The sequence below is a fragment of the Plasmopara halstedii genome (assembly GCF_900000015.1).
Source record: "Plasmopara halstedii genome assembly, contig: Scaffold_2386, whole genome shotgun sequence".
NCBI lineage: Eukaryota > Oomycota > Peronosporomycetes > Peronosporales > Peronosporaceae > Plasmopara > Plasmopara halstedii.
This window is the reverse complement of record NW_020189293.1, coordinates 788,497-800,195: the sequence shown is the minus strand read 5'-3', so window position 1 is coordinate 800,195 and position 11,699 is coordinate 788,497. Positions and strand designations below refer to the sequence as shown.

The 11,699-nt window shown below is 41.5% G+C and overlaps 4 protein-coding genes across 4 annotated transcripts; 2 read left to right on the top strand and 2 right to left on the bottom strand.

Annotated features, from left to right (window-relative positions):
- Nucleotides 1-108: 108 nt before the first annotated feature.
- PHALS_03603 (hypothetical protein F444_00158) lies at nt 109-1,365 on the bottom strand (the record flags this gene model as incomplete). Its single annotated transcript, XM_024717844.1, has 1 exon — nt 109-1,365. The coding sequence occupies one exon, from the start codon at nt 1,363-1,365 to the stop codon at nt 109-111; it is 1,257 nt and encodes a 418-aa protein (XP_024583303.1).
- Nucleotides 1,366-3,378: 2,013 nt separating this feature from the next.
- Nucleotides 3,379-3,967, top strand: PHALS_03602 (uncharacterized protein; the record flags this gene model as incomplete). The annotated part of the gene is made up of 5 exons (XM_024717843.1): nt 3,379-3,420; nt 3,498-3,622; nt 3,683-3,734; nt 3,798-3,864; nt 3,927-3,967. The coding sequence occupies 5 exons, from the start codon at nt 3,379-3,381 to the stop codon at nt 3,965-3,967; spliced, it is 327 nt and encodes a 108-aa protein (XP_024583302.1).
- Nucleotides 3,968-5,784: 1,817 nt separating this feature from the next.
- On the top strand, nt 5,785-7,072 carry PHALS_03601 (glycosyl hydrolase family 6 protein; the record flags this gene model as incomplete). Its single annotated transcript, XM_024717842.1, has 2 exons — nt 5,785-6,530; nt 6,595-7,072. The coding sequence occupies 2 exons, from the start codon at nt 5,785-5,787 to the stop codon at nt 7,070-7,072; spliced, it is 1,224 nt and encodes a 407-aa protein (XP_024583301.1).
- A 4,293-nt stretch (nt 7,073-11,365) lies between these two features.
- On the bottom strand, nt 11,366-11,553 carry PHALS_03600 (uncharacterized protein; the record flags this gene model as incomplete). Its single annotated transcript, XM_024717841.1, has 2 exons — nt 11,366-11,379; nt 11,415-11,553. The coding sequence occupies 2 exons, from the start codon at nt 11,551-11,553 to the stop codon at nt 11,366-11,368; spliced, it is 153 nt and encodes a 50-aa protein (XP_024583300.1).
- Between the last annotated feature and the right edge of the window lie 146 nt (nt 11,554-11,699).

The following is an 11,699-nucleotide window of genomic DNA, read 5'->3' as shown; positions in this document are numbered from 1 at the left end:
GTTATTTGAGATAACTTGGCAATTCAATTACGTGTTTTTTTTATATGATTCTCTTTACGCAGACACAGGCTTACAATCGCTACAACGAAATAGATCTCAACATAAATTCTACAGTTGACGCAAACTTGTTTTGGTTTTGCATGAGCTGTTGATCAAAGGAATAGTCGAAGGAGTGACGTTCGGTGTTTCAATCGCAGTTGTCGTATTAGTTGTCGGGATTGACGGTGTTGTTGGAATTCCAAGCGATTCGATGTCGACTGGAGTAACTGTACCAGCTTCTGTTGTAGTGCTATCCGAATCCTGGCCAACATCTTGCTCCACACTGTTGTCGAGCGTCTCCAAGCCAGTTTTACCAATCGTCTCAACTGTACTTCCATCAGAAATCATTGGCATCCCTTGTTCTTTAACAAAGTAACCTTGATCCCATAGTAAACGAAATCCCTCATCATAGAACGAACCAGCATTGACACCAGTCAACGAAACATTCGACTGTGTAACTCCAGAACAAATGCCGTCACTCTCTCCAGGTGGTTTAACCCATAGATAGTAATCAATGTTCGAGAAACCAGTCTCGGAGGTAGGTGGCTTACCAATACCAGCAGACTTGATATTACACCAATCGGTCGTAGGCGAGCCGTTGTAATTGCGACTTGTGTCGACAATACACGACATTGTTGTCGACCCCATGGCAGTTTGAAAGTTGTTGCAATACGTCGTACATTCGTCGTTTGAACGGTAGTTGGAAGTATTGATTGCCACACCTTTAAGGTTACTCGAAGTGCATAGTTCTTTGACAATCTTTGCTACTTCTGTAGTCTTGGATGGGTCGGCTAAGAGCCAGTAGCCAATGTCCATATACAATACTGCATTTGGGTTCGCTGACAGAGCTGTGACAGCAATTTTAAGGTTCTCCAAGTATCCAGCTGCTTTCCCACAACCATTATCAGCGAGAAGACCCACAGCATCAGGTTCGACGATGTATAGCACTTTACGAGAACCAATAGCACTCGTCAGCTTCGATAGGAACTTTTCGTAGTCTTTTGAATTCTGAACGGTTCCATCAGACGAGAGTCCAGCATTACAATCTTTGTTTGGAAGACCATAAACGACAATTGTCATACGAGTATCTTCAGAACATTTTGATGTAATGTTCGCTAGTAACGCAGTACTCGCTGCTTCCGATTGGCGATCAGTATACCAAGCAGTAATCGAATATTGCTCTAGTGTCTCCAATGCAGTTTTAAGATTCGGATACGTTGTCTTGGCCAGAGAGTATGAGTATGGCGTAGTAGAGCAAAGATCTTCAGCAAGTATTGTACTTTGAAGCGCTATGACTGCAAGTAGCATACGAGAGATCTTGGCCATATTGATGAAAGTCGATTGAGTTGGCAATGGAATTTTTAAGAATGAATAGCATCAGTCGACAACAAGGAGAATAGAATCGCCATACGATGATTCTGATCGAAAAGCGTTTGTTGCCATGAATCTGCGGTAGCTCTCTGTATTCATTCTGACACGCATGAACCATTTGGTTTTATTCGATACGTTAAGAAGCGATGGATTCCTGATTTCGTATGATTGCGATAGACAGCTGAATCAGTTTCAATTGACTCACTTTACATTCTAGCGGCACATATGCTATCAGATGGCACTGAGGTGCTTGCATCAACCTAAGGATGGTGTGCTAGTTTATTCGATAATGATTAAAAGCCAGAGGATTGTATTTAGAGTCGGTATAATATCAGCGGGAAAGATTGAGATGATGATAAGATGTAAGGAGGGAGATGAACTCATGGCATCCAGACATTATGATGACACTTCTTCAAAGATTTCGAAAGATTCTGCTTGACTGAATCCCTTCGAAATATTACGGAGAGGGAATTGAAATTTACTTAATTCGATCTTTTTACAAAAAGAATACAATCGTTTTGACAGGTTAACTGTACATTTTCATATGCTTAAAAATTATTAAATGCAGGTGCTGTCATACAGGCTAAAACTCATTTTGTGAAACCTCATTAAAGAGAAACCTTGTAAACAGAATATAGAACGCAGTGATTGACATGCATTGTTAGTGAGATGCTCGCACTCTGCGTGGAGCAATCATGCATGTTATCCCAAGCTCAGATGTAAATTCTCTTGACTAACGCTTACCTCACGATTTTGTAAAAGTGTCAGCTACCTTATTGCTGTTGCAATAGGCGACATAAAGCTCGTACCGCTACGAGTCAGTAGGGTACGTTTATAGAATCTGATCTTCCAAGAAGTTCTGAACCATAACAGACTTGATTGCAGCTCTTATTGACCAATCTAGTGCTGTGAGCGTAAGTCATAGCAGATTACAGTGAAAGTCATGGAGCTAGACAAGCCAGCATAGTCACGTAACGACCGATGTATCGGGTCATCTTTCTCTTTCTCTTCTTGAGTTGGCTGCTAACGGATAATCTAACGCAATATCTGCCGGTATGGAATGGGAAATATTCGCTACAAACGATCAAATACCTTCCTAGTGTAATTGTGTTGGGTGATTGAATATCGCTCGATTTTATGGTCACGTTAACAAATTAGACGATCAATCTTACATGAAGAATCTCTTCTTTAAAACTTATTTCAGCTTAGTTACAAGGTCTGGAGATTCCGCAAAAGTCATGAACGTACGCTGCAGTATAACAGATGTAGAGCAATCCATAACAGGCGTTTTAAGATCTTGAAATTCCAAGTAGACAAGTAGACAACACTTGGCGCCATACATGTAGAGCTCGTAGAGACTCTCGGAGCTTTTAATTAAAGTGTTTCTGACCCGAATTTTACTACCATTCCGTTGTTCTTTGTTAATTCTTTCATCATGAAAGGATCCATTTGATAAGTAGTAAGTAGGATTGAGCAGAGCTGTGGTCGTGAGATGAAGACTAAGTTCTTTCGGACAATGAAATAATCAATGTCGTCATCCTAAAAAACAACTTTGCACCCTAGAGGGTCTATTTCATTAGTGCGACGACGCATTTGACTTAGCACAGCGCTAAACCAACGCTTTCAATCCAACTTGCTCACAACTGAAAGCGACTAGTCTCGTTACTGCGGTGGACGCATCCATAGCGGCTACAGATGGACTACACAAGCAAGTGAAATTTACCAAATTAGAGCTTTTGGCGTCAAAACATCGCAACAGAATAGATGTGCAGTCAAGAATACTGAGCCTCGAGCAGTCTTACAAGTCAGTAGCTGACTAGATGGGTGCAACAGGGTGGTAAGCACTGACAAGAATAGCCTTCGCGATGCACATCTACCTTGCTATTTTTACCGATCTGACCAGGATAATATAATGAACGGCCGTTCACGTATATCTTTTGTTACTGAGCATTGAATTCTACTTGCTGGATGAAAGGAAATTTCGCAGCAATGACAGCGCGAAAGATAATGGTAAGAGTCGAGGGTTAGGAAGGAAGGCCAGCAATTTATTGTCGAATTTGTTGTCAGACTGACCTGCAAAGGTACAGATCCAACGCCAGACGCATAAGAAGATGAACCCAGTCGCCGACCGAAACGGAGGTCAACTCTCTTTCTATCAGAATCATAATTCAGCAAGAAGCTTGACGAAGGAGGCGATCAGTTATCGTTTACTGTCGGTCTGACTTCTCAGGCAGTTTCGGCAATCATAGATGCTTCTGTAGTCTTTTGGAAGGAACACAGCGCTATCAATGAATCTAAAGATGAGTCTGAACACATCAACGACCGTAAAGATGAATCTGAACACATCAACGACCGTAAAGATGAATCTGACTCATGCTGGTTTGCAGGCCAACACTTCTTGTCCAGCTTCGACATATATTCAGGTTGAATTCATCACAGTGAGCTGCAAAACACGTAAGATGAAGGTATAAAGCCGGTCAGTATAATATATTAATTTTAATGTTTAACAATCACAGACTCTAGTCTTGTTGTTGCACCGTTTTGTGATGTATCTTGAGCTTGGCACTATGTTACAAACACCTCGAGGCGGCATGCAGTGCGTGAGTTGAAAAGTTATATACAATCTTTATATGTTGTACCCTCGACATCCACATCCATAAGACGATCTCAAACTGCGCGGTTGTTGACAATGTTGCAATTGCAGAAATGTTGATCATTGATCATTAGAATCAAACACCAACTAAAGAGTTAGATATTCATTTACGATCTGAAGCTTAAAGCCAGCAAAACAATCTCCGATAAAAAGTTATCGGCTTTCCATAGTTGAGTCTGCGCTTATAAATCATCAGGCTCATCATTTTCTGGCTTGAAATTTATGCGCGAGAAAGTGAGAAACAGATTTGAGTGATTCTTAGCTGAAAGCTACATGTTAACTGCATGCAAGTAATTGCACCTGACTGATCACGATTTTTGACTCGTATCAATTACAAAACCACATCAAGATTAAACCTTCAACATTCTTGGCTTGACGAATCCACAAGGATCTGGCTACTTATGCCAGTTTTCTCATCAAAATCCAACAAGCTACTCTGCGATTAATCGTCGCTGCTTTGCTCGAACGCCGATATCAACGACGGAACTACCCGGATGCTGATCAAATGAACTATTCAACTCGAAATCATGAGACCTTCTGTATGTACGGGGTCTTTGCTTATTAGAATTGGTCAGAGATACCTTGTTTTGGCTGTTAAACAAGGTTCAAGTAGGTTTTTGCAATTTAACTATTGTGATCACTCTGACGTGATCCCTCTAGTCTATGAAACGCGTGAGTCGTTTACTACTAGATCATACGAACACCAGTATATCTTTGCTAGAAACTTTTGTATCTCAACTTTTAAAGAAACATATTCTGTTGAATAGCTTAGCTATTGGTTGATAGGTACCAAGACCCAGAAGTTTCTCATCCCTGATACCCAGAAACGTATGGGGCTTGCGTCTTCTATTATCTGTACACACATGTTATCTTTAATGTATGATGAAAACATACGCAATCGTATAATGTTCGTTTCGAAAAGACAACGCTTTACCTACAAGACAATATGACGAACTACGAATTTTGAGTCAAATGATTCATTTCAGGTCAAATGCACTGAGCCTTTAAATACTTGAGTTGTCTACTGATGGAAAGTTACGATATTGATGCTTTGTGGCTCAAAAAGATTAGTGTACTCAAAACGTGTCTAGTCTTGTAATTCTGTCATCTTTACAGCTTAATTCCGTCCAAAATTTACAATTTTGGTTGTGAGGATTTCAGTGACAAATTATGAATTAGAGCTATTGACGAGCTCAAAACGTTACTTTTATTCAACGCAGCTAGCATACAAAGTGATTGTGACCAAGTAAACAACTCAACGATATTTGGATCTTTTACGTTGCCATACGAAGCCTTCAGCATAAAATAATGTGAAGATAACATTGGAACATTAGCTTCTTACATCTCATGTAGCTAAAAATATCAAAAAGATGTGACTTCCACAAAAGTTCTCGCTTTTTCATATACTATATGCGTTTTTTCTCGCACTTTTATTTTTTCCACAATTAGACTACATTTGGTTACGCCACATGTACAGTTTTGTTGCATATGTGTGGATAATGCATTTTTCCTGTCAAATTTAAGCTTTTGCAAGGCCTTTACACTATTGACATATTGACATAGTAATATACTAGTTTTTACAGCCTGTCTGTAAATTGAGAGCCTCTACCAATACATTGTTTGCTAATGTCGCGACGTAGCAGCTCAATGTACAATGTCGTTCAGTTTTAATTTCACATCACAGCACACGGATTTTCCTACTACGTTCAGTTGCTGTCACTATGGTCAAGATTCTGCATTCCGCCGTCATACTAGCGTCACTCGCTTTAGGCTTCCCGGTAATAGAATCTGTTGGTGAGGAATTATGTTCCATGGTGCCTTTATCGTTTGAACCAGCAAAGACGAAATATCCAGAACTAGCTTTTGCAATCGATGCAGTTGAAGAATATTCGATTGCTGCCTGGTATACTGATCGTCAAACTGAAGCCGAGAAGAAAACAATGCTTGAACGTCTTGTTAAAAACTGCCCTGAAGATTCACGATTGACAGTTGTCGTTTATGGTATTCCAAACAAAGATTGCAGTGGTGGTTTCTCGAATGCCGGATCAGTCAAAAATACTGCTGATTACAAGAAATTTTTGACACAACTAACAACTGCCGTTGGGACACGAAAGGTGTTATATGTTGTGGAGCCTGATTCCGTTGGTCTTCTTGCTGAAAAGGATGGTTGTGGTGCTGAGGCAGGATACGAAGAGAATCTTGAAGTTGCTGTTGGCATCCTTTCGAAGAATCCTAATGCAGAACTTTACGTGGATGTTGGTTACTGGATTGTTGATTCCCCTGACAAGCTGGTGGTAGTAGTATCTGTCATTAAGAAACTCTCTTTGTCTGGTAAAGTCAAAGGTATCGTGCTTAATACTTCCAACTATCGTTCAAACAAACAAATATCGGAGTTGTGCGCCAAGTTTCAAAAAGCAATTGGATCAACTGATATGCACTGTATTGCTGATACGAGTCGAAATTATCTGTACGTTTGCGCTCTGTTTCTATGTAATTAGCTCTCATGTTCTAACATTCTTGACATTTGATAGGGAGCCTACAAGCACAGATTGGTGCAATGTTTTACCAGCAGGAATGGGCATTCCGCCAACATCAGAAACGGAAATTGCTAACTTGGACTATTTCATGTGGATTAAAGTACCCGGTGAGAGTGACGGCACATGTAATGGTGGTCCAGATGCCGGTTTGTTCTTTGACGAGGCTTTTAAGACGCTGTGGGATGAAGGTTATCTTGTGAAAGAACTCGGCATGAATACCATTGCACAGGGAGGCTCTGGTGGCTCTGCGGGCAAAGGCAAGAGCGATTATTCTCCAGAGCAAAATACTGTTGCTGGCGAGGGAGATGATGAGGATACTCCAGCCGAAACTCCGTCAAGCGAGACCATGACTAAGACCGGAAATACACCTGATGACCCCGATGACGCATATTTCACCCCAAGTGAAGCACCTGAAGTCACTCCTGCAGCTCCGGTAATGAATTGTAAGGTGAAGCGCCGAGTTCGACATTAAACAGTATCTTGTTGGTTAAAAAAGTGATGTAGAGGAGCGGCTGGGAACGTTTCTGTTAACGTTTTGGAGACAGAACCCACTTCTCAGTAGCTTTCAAAGTTCGATAATCCTCATAGTCAATGTTACGAAGTTTCGTCCGCAAATTGCGTTATGAATTGACAATAATCTCGAAAGTTAATTGTGCGGTAACATGTTCACTACCATTAAAGAAGCAGCCTTCGATGTATTTAGATGTACTGAGTATATCCCATAGCGAAAGTGAAGAGTACTTGACATCTCACAACTTTTGACACGATGTGGTCCTCATTTGCGAGTTGAAAGCTCAAAATTCAACGTCATATCCAAGCGAAGAGGCTGCTGCGGTCAAATTTTATGCATAAACGACCAGAAGATTGGCTCAACCTTAGAAAATGTCATTCTTTAAATTCCTTCACAGGATACCGAATGACTTCCTTGATACCTTAAAGTTACCACACGACATGCTTCAGATCCTTAATCCCGATAGAATACCTTGCGATTTTATAGTCGCTTCTGTCAGTGTTTGGCCCATCTTTCACCTTCTGGTGAAGATCAAAATGACCTTGACATTCCAAGCTCTATGCCTATAGCAAAAGCCAAGGCGTAGGTACTCTAAAAAGCTGTTCGTGACCACAACCCAAATGGGTCCTTGTCTCGATCGTATCCGTTTCATCGATCTTGATCTTGAACACTCATTTGTACACAGAAGCCGTGCTCAAAACTAATATTATGACATGAATGATACTCAACAGCATGTCAGCAAGTAATGGTAGGTCACGATGCGCAAAGGTGGGTTATAACAACAAGGATTGAACCTGAAGCGTACAGGCTTGATAAATTTGGACATTGGTGCCAACAATGACGAACTGCAACCGATAGGATCTCGACGCGAAACGAGCACAGAAGCTGTACAAGGCACCGCTTGTAGCCAACGAAGCGATTGGAATGAATTTTTTGGATAGTGCTGGAAGTTGTACCTTATGACTGAGCTACTAGTTGCGGATGCCGCAATCTTGAAGTTGTGCTAATACTTGAAATAACCCATAGTTTCGCTCCTGTCAAGAGTAGCATACGTGTTTCTACGGTCTGAAGCAAATGTGTTGTGCATGGAGCAAGACTCCTCGTTGAAATGAATAGGCTTTACGAGTTGTGGGCTTCGTCAAAGCAAAAAAGTCAAGGGATGAAGACTGCAGAAGGTATTAGCTCGTCTTGAAAGTGAAAACCGATAATGACTAGACACGCATGATCAAGAAAGTTTGTATTATCAACGACGTTGTCGAAAAATTAATCAGCAGAGACCCAAGGCGAAAACAATCCGTTTAAGTCAGACTTAAAGCTGTCAGTAGTACGACGGATGTTGGACAACAAGAGATGCGTGTATTTCAATTATAGGACGTCTCCTGTACATCACTACATGGACTTGCTGTACATTGCGTATGTGGTGAATCATCGTCTCGATTTTTAGCAAATCTTGCGTATGTTGTGGAATCATTATTTAGCAAATCTACGCAGCAGCACTCGTGGCCTTCCATTAATGTACTTCGCTATTCGAATATATCGCGAGAGCACGAGTCTTTCTCAAGTGCGCTGTGAACGGCTCACAGTTAGTATGGCTTTAATTGATGTCGATCGAGTAAACAACTCTGATACCCGGCGCTCGGTGTCAGAGATGATGGTTACCATTAAAACAAATCCTGAAATTAGTATCACCCTACGATGGCTCAAAGCCTCATTGAGGTTAAATTCATGGTCCAAGGATTCTATAGCGAGAAATCTTCCGCGCTTGATCTGTGCTGAAGACATTTTATCAGATAGGGTTGCCGTGAATATTGCACAGAGGATGTTTTGACTCAAATAGTCCGCGTTGGAAAGCCGCTGTTGATGGCTGCATCCGTACCACCAAGTAGCGGAATCGAGAGTTACCTCGCATCTAGTTGCCTGGTCTTATCCTCGATTTGACGCATACTTTCTTAGTAATGCTAGGATTATACATATTACTGAATGCACGACAAAGCTGTACTTGTGTACCATGCACATCCCCTATAAGGAGTCCCAACATCATCATTCGCATCAATAATTTATTTATCGAGATAGTAACATTACAATGTGATTAAATGTACAATGTCGTACCTGAGATAATGTAATGTGGACATTCACAGTCGTCGTGTACGTACTCTTCACAATGATGCGGGACGAGCTAAGTCTCAAAGTTATTTTGTATTTTAATACATTGCGCAAATGCAAGCACTCAATGAGCACCCACTGGGCTCCAAGTTCCCACATCGCTCCTGACACCGCCAAGTATCTGCTCGTGAAGCATTGTCACGTGTTAAGTTTTCTCTGTTATACCACATTATATGATTTTACGAGCCTCTAATACGATGCTATAATTGCTGTTATTGCTTTTAAAAAGATGTAATTTGTGACGATGACAATAAATCCTTTGATGCGGTTTCAATTAACTCTCCATATTCTGGCCTCATCTGAAAACATTCGGCTGAGCCATCCCCTCTATGCTCTGCATTCCTTCAGTACGATAATCTAGTTCGGTGTCGTTTTTGGCGGCGCTGTATTTTGAATGTCATGATCACAGCGCGATGAGACTAGTTAAAGTCGTTACGACTCTTGCGCCTGCGAAAGGACAATCTGGGTTCCTATGGCCAGGTCCAGTTCGTTGGGAGCAATCTGTAAAACGTTATTGGGTGTATAGCATGTTGTCAGAACTACTGTCCTGCCCCTTCCTCGATATGAGATAGCTGACAGTAGCAAAATAAGCAGACAAAATAAAAACCACAACGCCGGGACGATCAGACTCGTTATAGCACTCACTGAGTATTCTTTATTCCTTTTTTTACTACGGCCTCGAAAGTTCCGGGTTGTGATCCTTATCATTTGTATCACAACACGCGGATTTTTCAAGTGAGTCAACGCTGTTGAACATTAAGCATAAAAAGACGGTACAATCGTGCAACCGATTGCTTCGATAAAATGGCAACTGCAGCGGGGCTGTTGTAACTCTTTGCTTAAAGGGAGCCAAGCTAAGGCCATCGACCTTACGTTCTATACTAGAACCAGTATGAGTGTAGCGGATCGCAATCTGCTAACTCCAAAAGTACTCACAACCTTAACCCAAGGCAAATGCGATTTCCCGTTTAAAATTAAAACTGTATTTAATTTGTTTTATTTGAGACAGAGCCGCCTATATCCAAATCTATAGGTTTTTTAAGTTAATAGTAAAGCGTAATTAAAATGCTTAAATCCTGGCAGTCCCACCACGTGGTGGCTTTTTGTTAAGGTGTAGCCACACCATTGTGTGGTCGCGCCATATTGTGTGACTTATTCCTTAATATAAGGTCACGTATAACCCCGTTACAGCAACTCAGAAGAGCCACAACAAATCATGATCAATAAACATCACAAACGGCTTCTAGCTAAGCAGGTGCACTTCAATCTTGACAAGAGCACATTTCATTGTAAACAGCTCTTTGTTGTCATTAAATAGTTCATTTCTCTTGCGTCAAGCTGATAGGACACAAACGCGACTAAGCGTTAATGCCCATTGGTATAAACTTGGAGAAAGGAATAGCCTACAGTACAAGCCGGAGCGTAATATACGACACTGAATAATCTTTTTGGATTTTCACAGTATTGAACGCTGTCCCTTGATCTGCACTATTACAGGTATATCACTCGACAGTACGGCAGCACTCCTCGATAGCTAAGTAGTCCTCTTTTTACTACTCCAGCATAACAAAGTTCCTGACTCGAATCGCCTTCTTCGCACTTGCAGAACTTACACCCCCTGCCCCCGATGGGTACTCGCGACAGGTAAATTCGACTACGCAATTCATGCAGCACGAGCCGTTTACTCCGAAGAGGTAGGGTGAGCAGGGGAGGCCTCGGTGCAAGCCCCTCTAGTTCGTATACCATCCGTGGCGATCGATCGTAACCGCACCATTTACGAACGAGGATCTTAGGTCTTCACAGAGGTATCCAAACATATTTTCTGTGCTAGTTTGCAAGATACACCTTTTCTTGACAGGCAGGTGAGAACTTCAAACACATCCAATATGCCTGGTAGATGGCGCAAATCTACCAGGCATATTGGATGTGTTTGAAGTTCTATGTTGCTTCAACTTTTCCCGTGTCAGGGATGTCTATTTCATATACCTTTTTTATGATAGACAGGCGGCGTCTTGAATTAGTGCAATATCAGCTTTAGGGCTCAAGCCGATACGACTAAGCTCAAATAGCTATTTAATTGCCAATATCGACTCAACGGCCTTCGTCTGTTTCCCATGGCAATGTATTCAGCTCTATGTACGGTTAGATGTAGGAAAATCCAAGTCTACTGCCAAAGTTTGCAGGTCTTTTTCCATTAGCCACCTGTTGCTTTTGGCGACGTTGGCTCTGTGTACGCAACACACAGCAGCCATTCGCCGTGTGCGTACTGTAGCTGCCATAATTGTCATCAGTTGAAAGTTGCTATGTATTTTCTTATTACACGGCTATACCTACTCGGCCCTGACTAAGATTTTACATTGCTTCATTCCGCTGGGGTATATTTCTTGATTTTTCCTGTACGAGTCGCCATCCCGAAGTCCTTTTT